The sequence below is a fragment of the Salvelinus namaycush genome, chromosome 31, assembly GCF_016432855.1.
Source record: "Salvelinus namaycush isolate Seneca chromosome 31, SaNama_1.0, whole genome shotgun sequence".
In the NCBI taxonomy this organism is placed as follows: Eukaryota; Metazoa; Chordata; class Actinopteri; order Salmoniformes; family Salmonidae; genus Salvelinus; species Salvelinus namaycush.
In genome coordinates this window covers 17565666-17591890 of record NC_052337.1, presented here as the reverse complement: position 1 = coordinate 17591890, position 26225 = coordinate 17565666, and the positions used below count along the sequence as shown (strand labels likewise).

General features: G+C 42.9%; 1 protein-coding gene across 2 annotated transcripts; it reads right to left on the bottom strand.

The window, feature by feature from the left end:
- Positions 1-490: 490 nt before the first annotated feature.
- Positions 491-25930, bottom strand: LOC120025748 (protein zer-1 homolog). 2 transcript variants are annotated; one of them, XM_038970358.1, is made up of 16 exons: positions 25818-25930; positions 24713-25051; positions 24229-24379; positions 19218-19675; positions 18690-18857; positions 18350-18464; positions 17990-18136; positions 17566-17739; positions 10061-10276; positions 8726-8767; positions 8288-8407; positions 8017-8132; positions 7513-7701; positions 7145-7242; positions 6736-6838; positions 491-3970 (listed from the first exon to the last, which is right to left on the bottom strand). In XM_038970358.1, the coding sequence occupies exons 2-16, from the start codon at positions 24877-24879 to the stop codon at positions 3913-3915; spliced, it is 2322 nt and encodes a 773-aa protein (XP_038826286.1). In that variant the 5' UTR covers positions 24880-25051; positions 25818-25930; the 3' UTR covers positions 491-3912. The 2 variants fall into 2 exon arrangements, with proteins under 2 accessions (XP_038826286.1, XP_038826285.1); XM_038970357.1 differs by having other exon boundaries at positions 24713-25054; positions 25818-25923.
- Positions 25931-26225: the final 295 nt, after the last annotated feature.

Below are 26225 nucleotides of genomic sequence, written 5' to 3'. Positions count from 1 at the left end.
CCTAGTGGTTAGAGCGTTGTACCAGTAACTGAAAGGTTGCGAGATCGAATCCCTGAGCTGACAAGGTACACATATGTCGTTCTGCCCCTGAACAAGGCAGTTAACCCACTGTAAATAAGATTTTTTTTCTTAACTGACTTGCCTAGTTAAACAAAGGTAAAATAAAACATTTAAACAAGGTTAATACATCCACACACAGGGCCAGCACAAAAATGTGCATCTACCAAGGGGTACTTTTATATCATTGACATCTCAAACAGCCTGGTTTACCTCAATTGAATTGCACCCTAGGGCCGGGATTCAATCCGATCAGCAGTAAACCTGCGTTAAAGCACGCTTGTCATGTAAAGGTAATTTCAGATTGAGCAAACATATGCAACGTTTACCTTGAATGCAGTCTCCCTGAATGCGGTAACATTACCTTTAAAAGTTTCATAGCCAACAATGCCCGATCTGATCTACTATAGACAAAGACAAAGGAGAAACACAATATAACCACTCCAACTTTATTTTTTATTCATCTGAGATGAAAGGAATAAAATCTAGAACTGATGGTGCTATTGAAAGAAAATCAAACTGTGTGAGCCATATGCACATTTTGACCATAGGTTTCACTTGACACCTCTGTAATATGATATATTGTTAAGGGCATGATATAACAGATATGAAGTCATAAAATCTGACTGTAGCTTATGAAAAATAAGTTGACAGTCATGATTAGCTGGGAATTGACTACCTTACCTATAGAGGAGTTTGTGTCAGATGACATGACTGTTTATGAGATATTTAGGGCTATATTTTATAGGTCTAATATTAATATCACTATTATTATGAAGAGGCATATCTCTTCTGGAGACTTAGAACAGAGATGTCAAGTAAGTGTTACCTACATTTTCTTCAGATGCTCTACAATTTACAACTGAATAGTGAAAACATTTTAAACTTTTGTAATATGTTCATTTAGTGCTAAAGAGCTGATGCTGCAGCCTAAAAGACCTACATAAAACAACCCATCCTCCCTTTGGTGCTATGTAACTCTGCCCATTTATTGAATATTAGAGATTCCAACATCAATAAACTTACTACGAAGTGAGGTTTCTAACAGTATAATATATTTTCAGTTTCTATAGGCCTTGCCCATTCTGGCCTCCCATTTGAAAATAAGCTCCCACCATAATTGTGAAAGAACAGTATAAATATAGTTGAACCAGGCATACAAATACAGAATCACATGAAAAAGGCTTTTAAGACAATGTACATGAAAAAGTGAATTCATTAATTTGATATCTAATGGTTCAGAAGAAAAATTCCATGTCTGAACATGTTTGGCCTTCATGTGAAATGTAAAAATTATAATACCGCTAGTCAGGGGCGCAACTTTGGTTTTAGAAGTAGGGGACACACAATTTTTTCAAATAAATGTTTTAAAAGTTATCCAGTCGGATAAACACTCCAAACAGCCTACCCGACCGTTTGGAGGCGTCCGCATGGTCCTAAAGCACACAGTTGCATCGTTTTGTATCACATTCCAATGACAAAACTGGGGGCGTGAAAGTTGCGTCCCTGCCACTAGTGATCAATCAATGAACAGTCAGTCTGGTTTGGAACGTTGTATTTTTTCTAATGACATTTAGATCAACTGACATCAAGTTTTGGACGGGGAAATGAGTGTAAACAAAGCAATGGATATTATCTGTTTTAAGATATATTCAAAAGGGAGGATTGTCAAAGTTGGACGTGTGAGGACAGATACTTGGTGCATGCTGTATGTTTCCATATCATGGCATTGGTTTCTTGAATTAATGTTGCGTGAACATGCTAGTGTTTGGAGACCAAGTGTACCACTACATCACTTGACTACCTTTGTATCCAAAACATGTGCAAATGTTAGGCCAAAGATGTTTTACATGGCAACTAACTGTATTGAAATGAGTTACAGGTTTTCCTAAATGTGTTAAATCAAAATATATGAAATTAGACTTTGTAGTTGAGGACATTGTATCCATATACTCCATACTGTTCAGAAATCAAATTCCAATGCAAATATGACCCATGATGAGATTAATTACAATTTATACATGACAGACAGAAAAATAAAATCATGTTTTTTCAAATCCACCTTCAAACTTTCCTTAAAATGTAAGAACATCGGGTTTTTGGAATCTATCAAAATATGCCCAACAGTAGTCCTCCCTGGTTTGTTTCTCATTTGGCGTCTTCACGGGTTATATACAGGTAACTGCCAAAATAAAGGAAACACCAACATTTGTCTTAAAGGCCCAGTGCACTCTAAAACATGATTGACCTGTATTATACACATATATTTCCATACTATGAGGTTGGAATAATACTGTGAAATTGTGAAAATAATGCCCATTCAGTGTAAGAGCTGTTTGAAAAGAACGCCAGAAATGTCAGCTTGTTTTGGTGGGATGAAGTTTTGGCCTTCCATGGTAACATCACCATGCAGTAAATGAGTTAGAGAAATTAGAAATAGTTCCTGAAATGATTTTATATTGAGATAAAAACAGCTGCACTGGAGAAATCCCAAAATTTGGTGTTTTGTTGATTGTGGTGGAAAACGCTGTCTCAGGTGCCGCTCCAGAATCTCCCATAAGTGTTCAATTGGGTTGAGATCTGGTGACCGAGACAGCCATGGCATATGACTTAGATTGTTTTCATGCCCATCAAACCATTGTGACCACTCGTGTGTGTGTGTGTGTGGCTGGGGGCATTGTCGTCCTGGAAGAGTCCACTCCAATCAGGATAGAAATTATTCACCATAGGTTGAAGGTGATCACTCAGAATGGCTGTGTATATCTTTTTGCCGTTTACTTTTCCCTCTAAGGGGTTGAGAGGACCTAAGCCATGTCAGGAAAATGCACCCCACACCATAAGAGCAATCAGAACTCTAATTTACTCAAGTGCTTTCTTTATTTTGGCAGTTACCTATATGTAAAGAATTGGGAACCAAGCCTAGATGTACAGATTAAATCATAGGAGTGTTTATAATCATATAGCATAAAAACAAACAGACCGAAACAAAGATGGGACAGACAACTCCAAATATCTACAACGAAAAACTAAATAAAGTCCTTCACCATGCCACAGGATCAAGGAAGACTTCTGCCGGGGTCATCGTCATGGTTACAGTCCACGGTTACGCTCTCAATCAGTATGAGATGTAGAGGCCTCCACAGACATAGCAACTTCACTGCGCAATAACAACTGTCCACAGATCAGTGCTGCATGGGATAAAACTAACCACCTTCCACATCTCATGGCATCATCCATTTTGAATTTCTGTGTCAGAAATCGCTGAGAGAACCAAGGAATCTGAGAAGGATCATGATGGGCATAATGGAGTTCTCTGATGACGCTGTGTTAGAAACTCAGCTTATATAATGGAAGGCCTCTCACTAGACCCAATAGAACAGACTAAGGGGAGAGAAAGACAATAATAACCTAGGTTTTGTTTACAAAGAGGCAAACATCTCCCCAGTGTTTTGAACCTTATTATAAACACATTCACGCACAAACGTCCTTTCATATACACTCACGCACTCTAGCATGCTCACACTCAAACAAGGACAAGCACGCACACCAAAAAGCAAAACAAACCAATAAGAGAACACAAATCCATTATACAAATGATGCTTATCATGTGCAACACAAATAAAACACACACCAACTCCGTGCACCATATCTCAACTTCCTAATAGTGTCGCATAACAAGGTTCTGTCCAGAAAGGCTGGCCGAGAGGCAAAAAATTGTTGCTCTGCTCTACAGTAAATCGATGCACACAATTGACCCTTGTGGTGAGAAGATAGTAAACAATGGTTCCTATGAAGTTGCCTTTTTGTTTGTATAGCGGTGTTGCTCCCCTGACGTCGACCTCGGCTGATCGTTGTCTACCTCGCCGTTTCCATTGGGTCTTCTTTGAAATTCTCACACTGCTCCATCACTTTCCTGAAACAGAGGAAGGGAGGCGTCAGCATTTATTTAATTCACCCGGTTTGGGCTCCATTCTAATTCAAGTCAATAGATAAATTCCTCAATTTATTAACTACATTTCAATTCATTGGACTTTGAAGAGACTTCTGGTGGCATGTCTTGTGGTGTTATCCATGGGTGTCTGAGCTGTGTGCTAGTCGCTTAAACAGACAGCTCAGTGCATTCAACATGTCAATACCTCTCACAAATACAAGTAGTGATGAAGTCAACCTCTCCTCTACTTTGAGCCAGGAGAGATTATCATGCATATTATTCATGTTTGCTCTCTGTGTACATCCAAGGGCCAGCCGTGCTGCCCTGTTCTGAGCCAATTGCAATTTTTTTAAGTCCCTCTGTGGCACCTGACCACACGGCTGAACAGTAGTCTAGGTGCAACAAAACTAGGGCCCGTAGGACCTGCCTTGTTGATAGTGCTGTTAAGAAGGCAGAGCAGCGCTTCATTATGGACAGATTTCTCCCCATTTTAGCTACTGTTGTATCAATAGGTTTTGACCATGGCACCTCAACTTCCTCAATTTCCACATTATTTATTACAAGATTTAGTTGATGTTCACGGTTTAGTAAATGATTTGTCCCAAATACAATGCTTTTAGTTTTTGAAATATTTAGGACTAAATTATTCCTTGCCACGCATTCTGAAATGAACTACAGCTCTTTGTTAAGTGTTGCAGTCATTTCAGTTGCTGTAGTAGCTGACGTGTATAGTGCTGAGTCATCCGCACACATAGACGCATGTGGTTAGTAAAGATTGAAAAAAGTAAGGGGCCTGCCTAGACAGCTGCCCTGGGGAATTCCTGATTCTATCTGGATTATGTTAGAGAGGCTTCCATTAAAGAACACCCTCTGTGTTCTGTTAGACAGGTAACTCTTTATCCACATTATAGCAGGGGGTGTAAAGCCCTAACACATACGTTTTTCCAGCAAGCAGACTATGATCGATAATGTCAAAAGCCGCACTTAAGTCTAACAAAACAGCCCCCACAATCTTTTTATCATAAATTTCTCTCAGCCAATCATCAGTCATTTGTGTAAGCGCTGTGCTTGTTGAATGTCCTTCCCTATAGGCGTGCCAAAAGTCTGTCAATTTGTTTACTGTAAAATAGCATTGTATCTGGTCAAACACAATTTCCCCCAAAACTTTACTAAGGGTTGGTAACAGGCTGATTGGTCATCTAGTTGAGCCAATAAAGGGGGCTTTACTATTCTTATGTAGCAGAGTGACTTTTGCTTCCCTCCAGGCCTGATAGCACACACTTTCCAGTAGGCTTAAATTGAAGACATGGCAAATAGTGTCAATATCATCAGCTATTATCCTCAGAAATTTTCAATCCAAGTTATCAGACCCCCTTTTCACCTCTTCCACACTCACTTTATGGAATTTAAAATGACAATTCTTGTCTTTCATAATTTGGTTATATATACTTGGATGTGTAATGTCAGCGTTTGTTGCTGGCATGTCATGCCTAAATTTGCTAATCTTGCCAATGAAAAAAATCATTAAAGTAGTTAGCAATATCAGTGGGTTTTGTAATGAATGAAGCATCTGATTCAATGAATGACGGAGCCGAGTTCGCCTTTTTCCCCAAAATTGAATTGAAGGTGCTCCAAAGCTTTTTACTATCATTCTCTGTCATGTATCTTTGTTTCATAGAGTAGTTTCTTCTTTTTATTCAGTTTAATGACATGATTTCTCAATTTGCAGAATGTTTGTCAATCGGTTGTGCAGCCAGACTTATTTGCCATTCCCTTTGCCTCATCCCTCTCAACCATACAATTTTATAAATTCTACACCAATCCAAGGGAATTTAACAGTTTTAACAGTCATTTTCTTAATGGGTACGTGCTTATTAGTAACTGGGATAAGCAATTTCATAAATGTGTCAAGTGTAATGTCTGTTTGCTCCTCATTACACACCACGGACCAACAAATATTCTTTCCATCAACAACATAGGAATCACTACAAAAAAATGTATGGCCTCTTATAATATATTAGGCCCAGCCTTTGGAACTTTGGTGTTCCTAGATATGGCCACTATATTGTGATCACTACATTCGATGGATCTGGATACTGCTTTCAAGCACATTTCTGCAGCGTTAGTAAAGAAGTGATCAATACGTGATGATTTCATTCCTATGCTGTTTGTAACTATCCTGGTAGGTTGACTGATAACCTTAACCAGGTTGCAGGCACTGGTTACAGTTTGAAGCTTTTTCTTGAGTGGGCAGCCTGATGAAAGCCAGTCAATATCTAAATCACATACCGCTCTGTTGACATCACATACGTTATCCAGATACTGACTGTTAGCACTTGGTGGTCTATAGCAGCTTCCCACCAGAATGGGCTTTAGGTGAGGCAGATGAACCTGTAGCCATATTACTTCAACAGTATTTAACATTAGATCCTCTATAATCTTTACAGGAATGTGGTTCTGAATATAAAAACAGCAGCACCTCCACCACTGGCATTTCTGTCTTTTCTATAAATGTTATAACCTTGTAGTGCTACCACTGTATTAAAGGTATTGTCTAAGTGAGTTTCAGAGATAGTCAGAATATGAATGTCATCTGTTACTAGCAAGTTATTAATTTCATGAACCTTGTTCCTTAAGCTGCATATGTTAACGTGGGCTATTTTGAGCACTTTTCTGGGATGATTGCTTATTTTCATTGCTTTACTGATCAGTTCAAAGGTTGGGTGGGTTAATAGGTGAGGTCATACCGCGCCATGTCCTTGGTCTCTTCGTGTGATGTCTGGAGCTCCAGCACCTTCTCCAAGAGCACAATCCCTCCTTCCTTGACCAGCAGAGGGCAGTACTTACTCGCTGAGGGATGAGAGGAAGAAAATAAGTGAGAATAATTTTTTACTAGAAAGCAGAGATCTTTCCCTGATGAGCGACAAAGTGTGGGTAGTGGGCAGTATTCCCTTCAAAAACAATTACTCCAAAAGTGAATCCACAATTATGCTATTAATAATGCATCAATAAACATTAAAGAAATAACTGACCTCGGAGGTCTCTCAAATTGATACAATGTGGCAAAGACTGAGCCCAACGCTGACACCAATAAGCGAGTTTACCTGGCAACTTGCTGGTGTCAAAAGCGGGATTCGTCTTTGTATTGATACTCACGGTAGACTGACACCAGGTTGAAGAGTGCCCACGTGGCCCAATGCTGACTGACTGGGGCGATGCTCTGGGGCAGCAGGCGCAGGATAGGCTCAAAGGATCTGAAAAGAAAAGGGGAGGGAGTGTTAATTCAGAAAATATGAGTTAATTCAAGTGTTCATTCGGAAAACGTATACATGAAAAGTGAAATGCATTTGCATGTCTAAAAGGTTGCTTTACAAGTTCAGCTATAGTTAAATCTTTCCCTGACAATCTACTTATATCATTTTATGAGGATATATCCAATTGTAGTTGGGATCATTTGTAACTGTCTCCAGAGTGACAATTGTAACGGTCTCCAGAGACTCATCTCCATTGAGTTCTTTGTTTACCTGTAGTTGATATTCCGGCGGGAGGTGACATCCCAGCTCTGGATAGCAGCCATCATCTTGTCCATGACTGTGTCCCTCAGCGGCTCCTCCATTCCCCATGCCTCTGGCCCATCAAACACGATGTGGGACAGCACCCCACACGCGTTATAGGACACCTCGATCCCATCCGCCTTGCTGTCCAGCAGGTCACTGTCACCACAGAACAGTCAGGAAAGCAGAATCCAGCTTTATTTATCCAGGTTAGTCTCAATGAGATAAAATCTCTATTGCAAGACAGATCTGGGACCGTATGTATCAAGCGTCTCCGAGTAGAATTGCTGATCTAGGATCAGGTCCCCCCTGTCCATGTAATCTTATTCACTGTGATCCAAAAGGCAAAACCGATCCTAAATCAGCACTCCAGCTCTGAGACGCTTGATACAATAGGCCCCTGGTCCAAGATGGCAGCAGGATCAGTCAATACTGCATTTAACCATTCAATACAGACAATGGACATTCTCTTACCTGAAGACAGAGATGAACTGTGGGGTGAGGAGTTGTGGCCGCAGAGCCCTCACTTCTGCCACATTACCCAGCAGCCCCAGCATGTTACGGTGGAGCTCCTGCTTGTCTGGAAACTCCTGAGAGGCAGTGGAGGACAAAAAGGTGATACACAAGCAAGGCACTGCATGATGGGAGAAGGAATTGTATTTATTTCATTTCAGATGGAGTACATTGATTGTATATTTTAACAAATCACTTGGTGGTTATGAAAAGGTGAGATGCCCTAGCTAACCTTCAGGCAGTCCAGGAAGAGGCTCATGCCCCTACAGTTGAGGAACATCTGACAGTTGTCTGGAGTCTCGTCAGTGATGTTCCACAGTGCGCTCCAGGAGAACTCCATAACCTGGTCACACTGTAGAAAGAGAAACAAAATTAAGTTGGCATATGTTTTTATCCAAAGTGATCTCTAGGTAGACTCATCAGTCAGCCAGGCAATGCCATTCCAGACAGTACACTTGAATTGGCTTAACACATGCAATGTTTTCTTAAGGGTTGCATGTCAAAATACCATTAGGTCTGGAATGAGCTAAGAGCTATGACTCATGACAATATGATTGTGATGTGGCTCAATCCAGTTTGCAGGTTCTGCGAGGTCATTTCAGACGAGATGTAGGAAGGAGTCTGCACTTGTGGAATGGTAGGGGTGTTAAAGAAACAAAACATTACTCACCATCCTGTCCTGTAGCTTTTTCTGGATTAGATTCAACATTGTCTGAAGAAAAAAAAGAAATAACCCAAGAGATGACTTCACAAAACACATCAATGACCTGTGTGTGTGTGAGTGAATGTACGAATGCGCCAGGGTTTCCGTTAGCCGGTAATAGCCAGCTTTTTGCAGATACATTTTTGTTTTAATAAATAAAATTGCCGCTGGCCAATTGTCCGGGAGAAGAAAAAAATCCCATTGCGAAATGCTGCTTTTTGGCCTCTTCAATGATGGAAATACCAGTCGATGTAGTGGAATTAGATTGCCGTATGTGTGCAGTATACTCATTATGTATCTTATTTATCACACGCATACAGATACAGAGCCTTTGAGCAGAAAATCTGTCAGGCAGCACGAGAGCTGCTGCTACACCATCTCAAACAGCAAACATAGGCAAAGGAAAACAGGCTTCATCTGTGTGTCACATACCACTTTGCAATGAGCCAAAGGCACAAGCCTAGTCATATTAGCAACCCATGCTAGTTGTTGCATATTAGATCTCTCCTCTTTCTAAATTTCAAACTGACATTTTCATCTTTGTCACATGAACCCGTGTTTCACCGCTAATTGCATCATGGAACAAACATTCGCATGTAGCCTACTGCCTTATGCACATTGCTGCGCTTAGAATGTGAAGAATTAATAGTTAATCAACATTTTAAGCTAAACATTCTGATCTGTTGCATCAGACTTTTATGTGGCCTAGGCCTACTGGTTGTATGAATTTGGGATCTATCTTCTCACAACGGTCCCAGACTTTGTTTGGAATAGGCTATTTCTTTCTCTGTAAACTAGCAAATAGAATAGGTAAACTTTTCTGCTATGGGGGGGATAGTAGATTGACATAGGCTAGTGATTTTTCTGTTCGTTACTCATCTTGTCGGCTGAAAGTAAATGTGGATAGTTAATCTAACATCTTCAAAGTGCACATCAGAATTCGGTAAGAAGGACCGCACAACGTTGCTCCCTCGACTTGCATGTTCTGTTAATATGAATTACCATAATATAAATGTGATTTCTGTCATTCTGAGCACTGTGGGTGGACTCCCTAATCAGGTTACTCATCCAGTGCATATGGGTCCGGTAAATTAAAATGCTGCCGGTCAATGTCCGGCGCCACATTTTCCTTACAGAAACCCTGGAATGTGTGTAAGTGACAAGTGTACCAATTTGTGTATAAGGTTATGGCTATCAATGTAAGTCTTCCCCATCTTGACAAAGCCCATCTTGTGTGCAATGTACAAGTGTGCGTTTGTTCGATTGTTTACCTATATCAAACAAAATAGCAGTCTCTCCTACCTTGACGAAGCCCATCTTGCCCACAGCTTCCTTGTGATGGTTGTCCACTTGGCAGACCAGGGCATTGCAGAGGTGCACGGCAATGCGCTGGATGGACTCGTCCTGCCGGGCCGGCTCCAGGATCTTCAGCAGCAGCAGGTTGACCCGGCCGTACTGGAACTCCAGCTCCTCGGGGATGCTGAAGTTACACAGTGTCAGGCAGCAGTTCCTCTGAACCTGGGGGGAGAAAAGGGGGAGGTGAGAGACGAGGGGGGGAGAGGAAATGTGAGTGAGGAATATGGTTTAAACAAGGGAAGAGGAAAACGGGAGTGTGAGTGAGGAATATGGTTTAAACTAGGGGTGTGCCGATCTGGCCATAATCGTATTCGTAAATTGACAGTTGATAGATCAGATGATACTCGTGATCTGAAAAAAGTTTTTAAAATGCCTAAATAGAGATGAGTAAAGTTTTAAATGCCAAAATAGAAGTTAAATGTAGCTTATAGTCTCCCTTCACTTATATAGATCAAGAAAGCTGCAGATCAGGAGCAGCAGATGTGTGTGTGTGTGTGTGTGTGTGTTCTCAACTTGCAGCGGGGAGACAAGTGCTGTCACCAAGAACGAGCATCATGTTTTTTTCCTACAGTCACTACTTGTAAGACATTATACACATTGATAGCTTGCTAGCAAAAGTCCTCGCCATTTGGTTTAGTAGCAGACTAGCAGCAGGCAATAATCACCTAAATGTTGCGGACCAATAGATGAAGGAGAAGTGACCGGTGAAATTATGAAGCGAGTGAACGGCGATACAGCTTCGCTCTATCCAATCGTAGCAGCAGAATCAAGCTACAGCCCACCCATTTCTTTACGGACAGCAGAACTAGCCAGTTGAATTACTTAGAGCATGTAGCCCCTTCCAAGTGCTTGCACTTGTTTGAGTTTCATAAGAAAGATGCGTGCTGGCAGCTTTTTTTTCTCCCCTATTTTGTGGTATCCAATTGTTAGTTACAGTCTTGTCCCATTGCTGCAACTACCGTACGGACTCGGGAGAGGCGAAGGTCGAGAGCCGTGCGTCCTCCGAAACACATCCCAGCCAAGCCGCACTGCTTCTTGACACCATGCCCGCTTAACCCGGAAGCCAGCCACACTAATGTGTCAGAGGAAACACTGTACACCTGGCGATCGTGTCAGCGTGCATTGCGCCCGGCCCGATAGAGATGGCAGCTTGGCTTCAAGTCCTTAGGAAACTGCAGTATTTAGTTTTTATGTATTATTTCTTACATTATTAGCCCAGAAAACCTTAAATGTTATTACATACAGCCGGGAAGAACTATTGGATATCAGAGGGACGTCAACTTACCAGCACAACCAGCACTACGACCAGGAATACGACTTTCCCAAAGCGGATCCTTTGTCTGCACCTTCCAGGGCATTTGAACTGATTCCAGAAGCTGACCCAAAACAACGTCGTTGGAGAAGAAGGGGCCGGAGCGGTCTTCTAGTGAGGCTTCGGATGCACGCACACCACCCACTGCTTCCGAGTATATTACTCACTAATGCCCAGTCCCTAGTTAACAAAGTTTATGAAATTAAGGCAAGAGTTGCTTTCCAAAGAGTAACATACTCAGTTTCACAGAACATGGCTAGCTGGGGACATGCTGTCAGCAAAACAAAAGAGATGATCGTGGACTTCAGGAAACAGCAGAGGGAGCACCCCCCCCCCCCATTCCACACCAAAGGGACAGTGGAGTGGAGAAAGCAGTGGAGAAAGTGGAAAGTTTTAAGTTCCTCGGTGTACATATCACAGACAAACTGAAATGGTCCACGCACACAGACAGTGTGGTGAAGAAGGCTGAAACCTCAGGAGGCTGAAAAAATGTGGCTTGTCACCGAAAACCCTCCCTAACATTCACAGCATCCTGTCGGGCTGTATCACCGCCTGGTACGGCAACTGCACCGCCCACAACCGCAGGGATCTCCAGAGGGTGGTGCGGTCTGCACGACGCATCACCGGGGGCAAACTACCTGCCCTCCAGGACACCTACAACACCCGATGTCACAGGAAGGCCAAAAAGATCATCAAGGACAACAACCACCCGAGCCACTGCCTGTTCACCCCTCTTCCATCCAGGTGCATCAGAGCTAGGACAGAGAGATTGAAAAACAGCTTCCATCTCAAGGCCATCAGATTGTTAAACAGCCACCACTAGCACAGAGAGTTGGCTGCCTACTTACAGACTTGATATCATTGGCCACTTTAATAAATGGAATGTTTACATATCTTGCATACTCATCTCATGTATATACTGTCTTAGCCGCTCTGTCACTGCTCATACACATATTTTATACTTATATATTCTCATCCCATTCCTTTACTAGATTGTGTGTATTAGGTTTTGTTGTGGAATTTGTTAGATATTACCTGTTAGATAATGCTGCACTGTCGGATCTAGAAGCATAAGCATTTCGCTACACTCGCAACATCTAACAACCATGTGTATGTGACCAATAAAATTAGATTTGATAGAGCGCGATGGGACAAGCCATCCCTGCATGCCAAACCCTGCCCTAACCCCGACGACGCTGGGCCAATTGTGCGCCGCCCCATGGGTCTCCCGGTTGCGGCCGGCTGCGACAGAGCCTGGACTCGAACCAGGATCTCTAGATGGCACCCGGAGAAGAAGGCTAACGTTTAACGTTTTCCTAACCAATTGTGTTTTTTTGGTTTGTTTCTTTGCTTTGTTTGTAACAATTGTTTTACTTATTTTGTACATAATGTTGCTGCTACCGTCTCTTATGACCGAAAATAACTTCTGGACATCAGAACTACGATTACTCACCACGAACTGGCAGAATCCTTTTTATCCTTTAACGAGTCTGACGTAAATGACATACAGCTTTCCCGGGAACAGGCCCAGAACCTCATCATTTGCATGAAGAAAAGGCGGAGAAAAAGGGGCCAGAGGGCAGGCTGCCTTCTGAAAAATTGTAGGAGATCGAATAAACCCCCACTGCCTTCCATTTGAGTAGCAAACGTGCAATCTTTGGAAACAAAAATCGATGACCTACGCAGGAGATTAAACTACCAACGGGACATTCAAAACTGTAATATCTTATGTTTCACGGAATCGTGGCTGAACGATGACATTTTCAACATACAGCTGGCTGGTTATACGCTGTATCGGCAGGATAGAACAGCAGCGTCTTGTAAGACAATGGGCGGCGGACTATGTACAGCTGAAGTCGGAAGTCATTAAAACTCGTTTTTCAACCACTCCACAAATGTCTTGTTAACCAAATATAGGTTTGGCAAGTCGGTTAGGACATCTACTTTGTGCCTGACAAGTAATTTTTCCAAAAATTGTTTAAAGACAGATTTCTTTCACTTATAATTCACTAATTCATTGACATCATGGGAAATTCAAAAGAAATCAGCCAAGACCTCATAAAAAAAATATTGTAGACCTCCACAAGTCTGGTTCATCCTTGGGAGCAAACAATAGTTTGTACAGAGTATAAACACCATGGGACCACGCAGCCGTCATACCGCTCAGGAAGGAGACGCATTCTGTCTCCTCGAGATGAACGTACTTTGGTGCGAAAAGTGCAAATCAATCCCAGAACAGCAGCAAAGGACCTTGTGAAGATGCTGGAGGAAATAGGTACAAAAGTATCTATATCCACAGTAAAACGAGTCCTACATTGACATAACCTGAAAGGCCACTCAGCAAGGAAGAAGCCACTGCTCCAAAACCGCCATAAACAAACTAGACTACAGTTTGCAACTGCATACGGGGACAAAGATCATACTTTTTGGAGAAATGTTCTCTGGTCTGATGAAACAAAAATAGAACTGTTTGGCCATAATGACCATCGTTATGTTTGGAGGAAAAAAGGGGAGGCTTGCAAGCCGAAGAACACCATCCCAACCGTGAAGCACGGGGGTTGCGATATCATGAGGAAGGAAAATTATGTGGATATATTGAAGCAACATCTCAAGACATCAGTCAGGAAATGAAAGCTTGGTCGCTAATGGGTCTTCCAAATGGACAATGACCCCAAGCATACTTCCAAAGTTGTGGCAAAATGGCTTAAGGACAACAAAGTCAAGGTATTGGAGTGGCCATTACAAAGCCCTGAGCTCAATCCTAAGGAACATTTGTGGGCAGAACTGAAAAAGCGTGCGCGAGCAAGGAGGCCTACAAACCTGACTCAGTTACACCAGCTCTGTCAGGAAGAATGGGACAAAATTCACCCAACTTATTGTGGGAAGCTTGGGGAAGGCTACCCGAAACGTTGGACCCAAGTTAAACAATCTAAAGGCAATGCTACCAAATACAAATTGAGTGTATGTAAACTTCTGACCCACTGGGAATGTGATGAAAGAAATAAAAGCTGAAATAAATAATTCTCTACTATTATTCTGACATTTCACATTCTTAAAATAAAGTGGTGATCATAACTGACCTAAGACAGGGAGTTTTTACTAGGATTGAATGTCAGGAATTGTAAAAAACGGAGTTTAAATGTATTTGGATAAGGTATATGTAAACTTCCGACTTAAACTGTATATTTGTAAATAACAACTAGTGCACGATATCTAAGGAAGTCTCAAGGTTTTGCTCGCCTAAGGTAGAGTATCTCATGATAAGCTGTAGACTACACTATCTACCTAAAGAGTTTTTCTGTATTTTTCGTAGCTGTCTACATACCACCACAGACTGATGCTGGCACTAAGACCGCACTCAATGAGCTGTATTCCACCATAAGCAAACAGGAAAACACTCACCCAGAGGCGGCGCTCCTAGTGGCCAGGGACTTTAATGCAGGGAAACTTAAATCCGTCTTACCAAATTTCTATCAGCATGTTAAATGTGTAACCAGAAGGGGGAAAAAAACTCCTGACCACCTTTAAGCCCCACACAAAGATGCATACAAAGCTCTCCCTAGCCTTCCATTTGGCAAATCTGACCATAATGCTATCCTCCTGATTCCTGCTTTCAAGCAAAAATTAAAGCAGGAAGCACCAGTGACTCGATCAATAAAAAAGTGGTCAGATGAAGCAGATGCTAAGCTACAGGACTGTTTTGCTAGCACAGACTGGAATATGTTACGGGATTCCTCAGATGGTATTGAGGAGTACACCACATCAGCTATTGGCTTCACCAATAAGTGTATTGATGACGTCGTCCCCACAGTGACCGTACGTACATACCCCAACCAGAAGCCATGGATTAAAGGCAACATCCGCACTGAGCTAAAGGCTAGAGCTGCCGCTTTCAATGAGTGGGACTCTAACCCGGATGCTTATAAGAAATCCCACTATGCCCTCCGACGGAACAATCAAACAGGCAAACCGTCAATAAAGGACTAAGATTGAATAGCACTACACCGGCTCTGATGCGCGTCAGATGTGGCAGGGCTTGCAAACCATTACCGACTACAAAGAGAAGCACAGCTGTGAGCTGCCCAGTGACACGAGCCTACCAGACGAGCTAAACTACTTCTATGCTCGCTTCGAAGCAAATAACACCGAAATATGCATGATCACGCTCTCCGCAGCCAATGCGAATAAGACCTTTAAACAGGTCAACATTCACAAGGCCGCAGGGCCAGACGGAATACCAGGACGTGTACTATGAGCATGCGCTGACCAACTGGCAAGTGTCTTCACTGACATTTTCAACCTCTCCCTGTCCGGGTCCGTAATACCAACATGTTTTAAGCAGACCACCATAGTGTCTGTGCCCAAGAACACTATGGTAACCTGCCTAAATGACTACCGACCCGTAGCACTCATGTCTGTAGCCATGAAGTGCTTTGAAAAGGCTGGTCATGGCTCACAACACCATCATCCCAGAAACCCTAGACCCACTCCAATTTGCATACCGCTCTAACAGATCCACAGATGATGCAATCTCTATTGCACTCCACACTGCCCTTTCCCACCTGGACAAAAATATATGAATATCTATGTGAGAATGCTATTAATTGACTACAGCTCAGCGTTCCAAAACCAGAGAGCTCTCAAAGCTCATCAATAAGCTAAGGACCCTAGGACTAAACACCTCCCTCTGCAACTGGATCCTGGACTTCCTGACGGGCCACCCCAGGTGGTAAGGGTAGGTAACGACACATCCGCCACGCTGATCCTCAACACGGGGGCCCATCAGGGGTGTGTGCTCAGTCCCCTCCTGTACTCCCTGTTCACTCATGACTGCATGGCCAGGCACGACTCCAACACCATCATTAAGTTTTCCGATGGCACAACAAGGGTAGGCCTGATCACTGAAAACGACGAGACAGCCTATAGGGAGGAGGTCAGAGACCTGGCCAGGTGGTGCCAGAATAACAACCAATCCCTCAACGTAACCAAGACTAAGGAGATGATTGTGGACTACAGGAAAAAGAAGACCGAGCACGCCCCCATTCTCAGCGACGGGGCTGTAGTGGAGCAGGTTGAGAGCTTCAAGTTCCTTGGAGTCCACATCACCAACAAACTAACATGGTCCAAGTACACCAAGACAGTCGTTTAGAGGGCACGACAAAACCTATTCCCTCTCAGGAGACTGAAAAGATTTGGCATGGGTCCTCAGATCCTCAAAAGGTTCTACAGCTGTACCATCGAGGGCATCCTGACTGGTTGCATCACTGCCTGGTATGGCAACTGCTCGGCCTCTAACCGCAAGGCAATACAGAGGGTAGTGCGTACGACCAAGTACATCACTGGGGCCAAGCTTCCTGCCATCCAGGACCTCGATATCAGGCGGTGTCAGAGGAAGACACAAAAAATTGTCAAAGACTTCAGCCACCCTAGTCACAGACTGTTCACTCTACTACCGCACGGCAAGCGGTGCCGAAGCGCCATGTCTAGGTCCAAGAGGCTTCTAAACAGCTTCTACCCCCAAGCCATAAGACTCCTGAACATCAAATCAAATGGCTACCCAGACTATTTGCATTGCCCCCCCCCCCCCTTTTACACCGCTGCTACTCTCTGTTGTTATCATCTATGCATAGTCACTTTAATAACTATACCTACATGTACATATTACCTTGACTAACCGGTGCCCCCGCACATCGACTCTGTACCGGTACTGCTGCTCTTTAATTACTTGTTACTTTTATTTATTTATATTTTTCAAATTTTAAACTGCATTGTTGGTTAGGGGCTCGTAAGTAAGCATTTCACTGTAAGGTCTTCCTTCACCTGTTGTATTTGGCGCATGTGACTAATAAAATTTAGTGGCACAGCTAGCACTGCGGTGCAGTGCCTTAGACCACTGCGCCACCCGGGAGGCGCCTGGCAGCTGAAAATAACTTATTTTCCAATCACAGATAATAACAACTGATCATAATCGTATCCAGAAAATTCCCCAAATCCTTTTTACAATAGTCCTTTTGCCCGAGTACTCTGCACACCCCTATGATTAAACTCCTTCAGCCCTAATTCATACCAATCCAGTCCTTTTAAATTTGTGAAGGGAATTAACTTTGCAGTTTTACTGAGGGGAGAGACTTGACTTTACCGTGACCTCCTGGTACTGCTCCATGCCGTTGAGCACCACCTGGATGACCTGCCGGCGTAGCCTCATGCTCTGGTCGCTGCGGTACTCAGTGTTGGTCAGGTAGAAGAGGGCCGCGCTGCCCGTCACCTGGACGCTCTTTTCGTACTTATGACACTTCAGTGCAGCAATCACCAGCTGGGGGGATCACAACAAAACAGCCAGGGGATAAACTGATAATGAACCCTTGAAAGGTAACGCAGTCAAATAAATGAAAGTACAGCTAGCTGTTTTTCAAACTTTATTGGTGTCAGAGGTGGGATACTACAGTATCAAAATGCAAGAGACTTAACTAAAGTAACTTTCCACTTTGATGTCAATCACCCTTTCTAAAGCATTCAAGGTTAAATTTTCGGACACTTTCATTTAAATCAAAAAGGTCCCTAACCTGCAGTGCCCGCAGTAGCTGGCTGCAGTGCTGTATCCTGGCGATGTCAAACAGCTGGTTGATTGCACGGTGGGCCAACTCCGGGCGGAACTCTGTGTAGGCCTCGATGGCATTCAGGACCTGGTCTTCATTCTTGGAGCCTGTGACCTAAACAGGGACACAATAGACGTGAAGCATTAAGCACCACGACAACAACACATACACACACACGAGAGACATGAAAGCTACTGGGCGTGCAGGTTTTTGGTCTAACCCTATAATAACACAAGCCCAAGACCTTAATTAGTTGATTCATTTGATGTTAGTGATGGGCTGGGGCAAAAGCCTGCATGGCCAGTAGCTCTCCAGGTCTAACTTCACCTTGTACGCAGGGATGTGCGTCACATTACAAAGAGTGGTGTTATAGAGCCCCAGAAACTGCAGAGGTCTCTTCAGCTCCTGGAAAGGGTAGATGCTGCTCTTGCAGGGCTCAATGCTGAAAGAGACAGAAAGAAAGACAGAGAGAGAAAGAGAACACGAGTCTGTCATATTTACATAACATGGGAAAAGTACACATATTTTTAGAAAGAGAGATTACATCAACCAGTCCTACTATTTACATGACATAGTTTTAGCAAGCAAGTCAGAACGTATATCATACACAAAGTCTTCATAAGGACTTTATAGATGCTTCACGAATTATGTCACACAAGTGGCTCACCTTGGACGTCCCATGGCCTCCTCGAGGTGTGGGACTGTGCAGTTGTCCAGCATGATGTGGCCTGAGATGTCCAACGACACCAGGTTGACCAGGCCCTGCACAATGGCCGTCAGGATCTTACGGGTCATTTTGAACTTGGAGGTGCGCTCTCGGGAGATATCCAGGTGCCTGGGGAACACAAAGAGAGAAGGGTACAGACCATTTTATAAGCCTACTGCACAAAGAGTGATGTTGACTTAATTTAGAGAATTCAAGTTGACAAGTTGAGTTATTAACTGAGTTATTAACAGATCAACAGTTCTTGATCAATTATTGCTCAAAACGGTACATCTGTAATTATCACCTAGGCATGGTCTACTGGACTGAAAACAATTACACACACAGTATCGGGCAGCATATCTTTAACTCTCAAGTTCCTAAATCAAGCAAATTCTGATGGTTATTCCAGAAACAAGGGCCCCGAAAGAGAAACCAGTTTATTTTACCCAGTTACTGTACCAAGATTAAACCCTGCCCCTCACAGCTCACCTGAGGTGTCCCAGCTCCACCACTGTGTTGACCAGCTCCTCTGACAGGTCCACATTGTAGAGCACCAGCGAGGCCAGCCTCTCCTTCCACTGGGCCAGGAAGGCAGCCCTGGGCAGCTGCACCCCGGACAGGTCCAGAGAGGTGAGGGCCGGCAGGGGCTTGAGCAGGGCCTCGGGGTCCACCTCCTCAGGCAGACCCCCCAGGTTGAGCAGCCGCAGCCGGTTGAAGCCCTGGAAGCTGAAGTCTGTGTCCAGCGCCTGTCTGGAGGCAGGCCGCTGCTGCTCCTCCTCTTCCTCGTCATCCTCGTTGCACGCCAGCGGGGCGCCACCCTTGCGGTAGAAGATGTGGCTGCAGCCAAACAGGCTGAGGGAGACTAGGGTCTGGCGGAAGCTAGCCAGAGTCTTTAGGCTGCGTGCTGATAGGCTGTTGCAGTAGGTGAGGTGAAGCTCTATCAAGTCCTGGGGGAATCGTCAGTTCAAATCAAAGAGGTTGAATGTCAGTTTCATTGTTTAGCCTATGTGGTACTGACCTTGTATTTAGCGGATATTCTTGTGTGTTTTCTTAATCTGACCTAGTATTGAGTCTGTAGTCTTTTTAAGTGATGCTATTCTGGACTTACTATTTCTTAACCTTTGATACTGAACATCGCTGAGGAAGAGCTTGCTAATCAGCATTTCACTGCACTGTTTACATCTGCTGTATGCTGTGCACGTGACAAATAAACTCTGATTTGTTTCCCCGAATTGGTCATGCAGAAAGGCAAGTGATCCGTTTGATAACACTTTACCTAAAGCCTGCAGGTATAATACTTTAACATATAATAACTTAATAATAATTTACGTGCCTTTATAATGCCATATAATTAAGCAATAAGGCCCAAGGGGGTGTGGTATATGGCCAATATACCACAGCCAAGGGCTGTTCTTACGTACGACACAACGAGAAGTGCTAGGACACAGCCATATATTACAAACACCGGAGGTGCCTTATTGCTATTATAAACTGGTTACCAACGTAATTAGACCAGTAAAAATAAATGTTTTCTAATACCAATGGTATATGGTCTGATATACCATGGCTTTCAGCCAATCAGCATTCAGGGCTCGAACCACCCAGTTTATAACATTGTCTGACTCAAAATGGCTGTTGTGTCAGGATCCTTCTTATGAGATGATAAGGCAGGTTTATACATGCTCTTGACAAGTCTTATAATACATTATAACTACATCATAATTCCTTATACCATTGGACTTGTGTGTATTCAGGAAAATACATTTGTATGGATTGTGCCTTCAATTGTTGAAGGCTCCAGTCATTTGACAGAAAAGTGTTCCAGACATTAAAAGGATACAGGCTGGTTTACGGGAGCTATAGACATAGTCGTAGACACAGCCGTAAAATGAAAGCCTGTTTATGGGAGAGTATTAAAGGAGGAATGTAAGAGCCCTCTATCTCCTCCCCCCAGGGCCAGTGTGCATGACTAGATGGAACACATCCACACAGACACACTGAACAGCTTCAATACCGGTGAAGGGCCAATTGACCTTTTATAAGTACCTGTGAGTATGTGTGTGTGCAAGTGAGACACACACACACACACACACACACACAGCATTTAGCCTAGGCAGTGTGTGTGTGTGCCTTCTAAAAATGTAAGTAAATAGCCCATATATGGCTTGAATACATGGCCATAACCCCTACCACTATATCCCCCTCCAAGATCTGAAAGCCGTGGTTTGGTTTCATAATAATAATTCTTATTGGCAGTATATACTAATATGCCTATACAGAATAACGGGGGCAATTGGAAAATGTACTAACTTACGGTGCCTTCTGAAAGTATTCAGACGCCTTGACCTTTTCCACAGTTTGTTACGTTACAGCCTTATTCTAAAATGTATTAAAAAAAGAAAATTCTCTCAGCAACCTACACACAATACCCCATAATGACAAAGCAAAAACAGGTTCACACATTTTTGCTAATTTATCAAAATATTATTAAAAACAGAAGTACCTTATTTACATAAGTATTCAGACCCTTTGCTATGAGACTCAAAATTGAGCTCAGGTGCATCCTGTTTCTATTGATCATCCTTAAGATGTTTCTACAACTTGGAGTCCACCTGTGGTAAATTCAATTGATTGGACATGATTTGGAAAGGCACACACCTGTCTATATAAGGTCCCACAGTTGACAGTGCATGTCAGAGCAAAAATCAAGCCATGAGGTCGAAGGAATTATCCGTAGAGCTCCGAGACAGGATTGTGTCGAGGCACAGATCTGGGAAAGGGTACCAAAACATTTCTGCAGCACTGAAGGTCCCCAAGAATACATCATTCTTAAATGGAATAAGTTTGGAACCACCAAAACTCTTCCTAAAATTGTCCGTCCGGCCAAACTGAGCAATCGGGGAGAAGGGCCTTGGTCAGGGATGTGACCAAGAACGCGATTGTCACTCTGACATAGCTCTAGAGTTCCTCTGTGGAGATGGGAGAACCTTCCAGAAGGACAATCCATCTTTGCAGCACTCCACCAATCAGGCCTTTATGGTAGAGTGGCCAGACGGAAGCCACTCCTCAGTAAAAAGGCACACGACAGCTCGCTTGGAGTTTGCCAAAAGGCACCTAAAGAACCTCAGACCATGAGAAACAAGATTCTCTGGTCTGATGAAATCAAGATTAAACTCATTGGACTGAATGCCAAGCGTCACGTCTGGAGGAAACTTGGCACCATCCCTACGGTGAAGTATGGCAGCGTCATGCTTTGGGGATGTTTTTCAGCAGCAGGGACTGGGAAACTAGTCAGGATTGAGAGAAAGTTGAACAGAGCAAAGTACAGAGAGATCCTTGATGAAAACCTGATCCAGAGCGCTCAGGACTTCAGACTGGGGCGAAGGTCCACCTTCCAACAGGACAATGACCCTAAGCACACAACCAAGACACTGCAAGAGTGGCTTCGGGACAAGTCTCTGAATGTCCTTGAGTGGCCCAGCCAGAGCCCGGACTTGAACCCGACCGAAAATCTCTGGAGAGACCTGAAAAGAGCTGTGCAGCGACACTCCCCATCCAACCTGACAGAGCTTGAGAGGATCTGCAGAGAAGAATGGGCCAAACTCACCAAATACAGGTGTGCCAAGCTTGTAGCATCATACCCACCTGCCAAAGGTGCTTCAAGTACTGAGTAAAGGGGTCTGAATACTTATGTAAAATGTGATATTTCCATTTTTATATTTAACGAATTAGCAAAAATGTCTAAAAACCAGTTTTTGCTTTGTCATTATGGGGTATTGTGTGTAGATTGATGAGGAAAAAACGATTTAATACATTTTAGAATAAGGCTTTAACGTAACAAAATGTGGAAAAACGGTCTGAATACTTTCCTAAGGCACTGATTGGAGCTAAGTTATGTGATGCATTCCTCTGATGGGGTATATGAGGCAGACACCTGTGGTATCAATGATTAATTCTGGCCATACAGTAGCATGTTAAGTGACACGAACAAGCATGAGGCGGTTTGTGACCCAAGATCTGTCCCTTGCCCATCCCTTCATAGTTGTGTTACTATCAACTTCTGCAGTGTTAACTCACTAGTCCATTAGTCTATGTTAACACCTGTAGCTGAACTACCCAATAAAGTCCACGGTGGTGCCTGCATGTCAAGGAATTAGCCTACAGAGTTGGGAGGGTGTGATGACACCTGAACAAGGTGACAGTTGTTGGTGTCCTTTACCAAGGTCTTCCTGGCCATTACAGAGGATGGATAGGCCTTCACATCAAACGTTATTACTATGTATACTGAAGTTAAAAAAATTACTCAACATGGAAAGTGTTGGGCCCATGTTTCATGAGCTGAAATAAAAGATCGCAGAAATGTTCCATACGCACAAAAAGCTTATTTCTCTCAAATTGTGCACAAATTTGTTAACATCCCTGTTAATGAGGATTTCTCCTTTGCCAAGATAATCCATCCACCTGACAGGTGTGGCATATCAAGAAGCTGATTAAACCACATGGTCATTACACAGGTGCACCTTGTGCTGGGGGCAATAAAAGCCCACTCTAAAATGTGCAGTTTTGTCACACAACACAATGGCACAGATGTCTCATGTTGATGGAGAGTGCAATTCACATGCTGACTGCAGGAATGTCCACCAGAGCTGTTGCCAGATAATTTAATGTTCATTTCTCTACCATAAGCTGCCTTAACGTAGTTGCAAAATGCATCATACAGGTATGATTTCTGTATTTTGAAAGTTACATACCTTGAACTTGATTTCTGACAAGTACAACATTTTGGGACTATGTCAACAATGGACTAATGAAACAAATACTAAAAAATAGTTTTCCTTTATTTATACTTTTTTGTGTCAGTGCATCTGGATGTGGTTTTGGTCCTGATTTGAAAGGAGGTATTGTCCTGAATAGAGAGGAGGTATCATCATGGCTTATATCTATAGAGGTTACTTATATCTATAGAGGTTAGCTTGGGCCTAAGGTGCTTGGAGAAACCATTCCAACACCTTCCATGTTGTTTGTGGGACTTTATGTCCTCCAGAAGAAAAAACTGCCGCCCACCTATTTCTTGCAGGATAAAACACAAGCAAGAAGGCAGCAGGGGCACTCATGAGACTTCAAGTGATGGTGAAAACATTAATAAATCCCATCAGTGCCCCTGCTGCCTTCTTGCTTGTGTTTTTCCTGCAAGAAATAGGTGGGCCGGCAGTTTTTTCTTCTGGAGGACACAAAGTCCCACAAACAACATGGAAGGCGTTGGAGTGGCATTTTAGGGAAATCAGTCTACCAATAGCTTGGTCTCTGATCTGTTTGTACTGTATAGCCAACTCATATGGTCCATGTGGGCTATACCATAGATATTGTATTAAATTACTAGAGGGGCATAAACCCTCAAAGTTCCAGAAGGTTCAAGTCCATTTTAGTATTCTAATTCCTAATTCTAGGGGCTATACAGCACAAAGAGATCTGGGATCAGACCATCTCCACTATGTCCCACCTGTTTCCCAATGGCCTCCAGGTCCCTGTCCCGCACAAGGTCCTCCCTCAGCTGCACCCTGGTGAGCCTGGTGCTGCGCGGGTCCGAGAACAGCTGGAAGAAGCCGTCCTGCGGCTCAAAGTTACTGTCCGAATGTACCAGCTCCATGTATCTGTGAAGATGGATACATAAAACAGCAGAGAAATCATTATTTAAGACATAAGATCAAATTGATCATTTGTCAGAACATAAACTATGGTTGGCATTTTCATTACAAGTAGATTTTTTTGCAAGATCCAAATCCAAGCTCACCGCTAATAAAGTGATTGATCACAAAATCATCCTTTACACCTCATAAAACAATAGCAACATAACATGAAGTAAACCAACAAGAAAACCATTGTGCGAAAAATTGTGTTTAAACTACCCTGCTTACTTATTTACAAGCCACATGCTTAATTGACCATTAGGATTAGGACCTGTCCCAAATCCCAATTATACGTACGTGTTGACCAGCTTGTCACAGATCTCGCTGGGCAGGAAGACATCTGAGCGCAGGCAGAGCTTGTTCCCGTCTCCCAGGTAGCACATGGTCCTCCTCAGGTTCCTCAGGCAAAAGGCCGTGGACAGCGCCATGAGGCTGTCGGGGTTGTCCCCTGCTTTGGCCGCCATGTCGGATGCTGCTTCTCCCTTCCCCTCTGTTTGACAACAGGGCAAATCGGGTGGCCTCAGGAAGTGGGTGCTGGGAAGCTCTCAAAGGGTAGGCATCGGGATACACGAGGTGGTCACAGAAGAGGCAGAGTGCTCAAAACCTCCCTAGTTTAGGGTTTAGGCATACAAGAAGCTGCTGGAGACAAAGTTATTATCATCAGTCATTAGGCTACTTGACATTGCTTTGATACACATCTACAATTATACTTCATATTTAGGGAAATGGCAATAGTATAATATGTCATAGCAGTTTGTCAGCTACGTGGCCAAACTAACTGTATTTAGGACTATAAATCAAAATGGTAAAACATGTAATGACAGGCTTCACCTCCATGACATGAATTTGATGTCAATCAATTAGCAAAGAATGTTTGCGGAAGCAAGCTTAAATATTTATCTAACTAGTTTAGCGGCTTCTGAAACATTAGTTAGCTATTTGATTTAATTGAATTAGTTAGCTAACTTGCTACTAACGTTAAACACAACGACAAATTGATAAAGTACAAATTATTGTGAACTAGCCGCTAACTAACTGTTGTTTTTGAGATAACTAATTAGCTAGCCACGTTAGGTAGCTAGCTGAGTTATTACGAATTACAGATACGCTTTTTGGTGGTTAACTAGAGGTAGCTAGATCAAAAGTGTAAAGTAGTAATGTATATTTACAGGGGAACTGTATGTATCATACATGTAAAGTGTAACCTGCAATCATGACAAATAGTTATTGTGCTAACTAACTACTGTAGCTACATCAAATCCATTGCTAGCTAGCTAAGCTAACGCTAGCACGTAGTTACTGTAGCTAGCCTGCTGGCGAATATATGTTTGGTGATCTAGCTAGCTATATACACGATTTGTCAACACTGCTCATTTGCACGGTTTATCGGACACTATCATACCTTAGCTTTGCACACGGATAGTTCATTGGTTGATTGAATTAATTTATATTTTTTGAATCATTTATGTTCTCTTCTGTTTTTCGTGTTGGCCCGTGTCAACAAAACAACCTCCCTTTCCGGTTCATGTGTTGCAATTAATTGCTTCATGGGAACGGGAAGGTAATGAGAAACAATTCTCCTTGCATTTTATGAAAGTAGCTAGCTATATGTTGTTGCATGGATATTGTTCGTTAAATCCTCTCAACATTTGGGATAGGGAGGGTATTTATCTAACTGGTGAGTTATAATGAACTTGTAACCAGATCTGGCATTGAACACAAAATATGTGATAGCTAGTGCAAAAAGCATAGCACATAGCTAGTGCAAAGATTAGTTATAATTATTATTTACATAAAATAATGCAAAGTA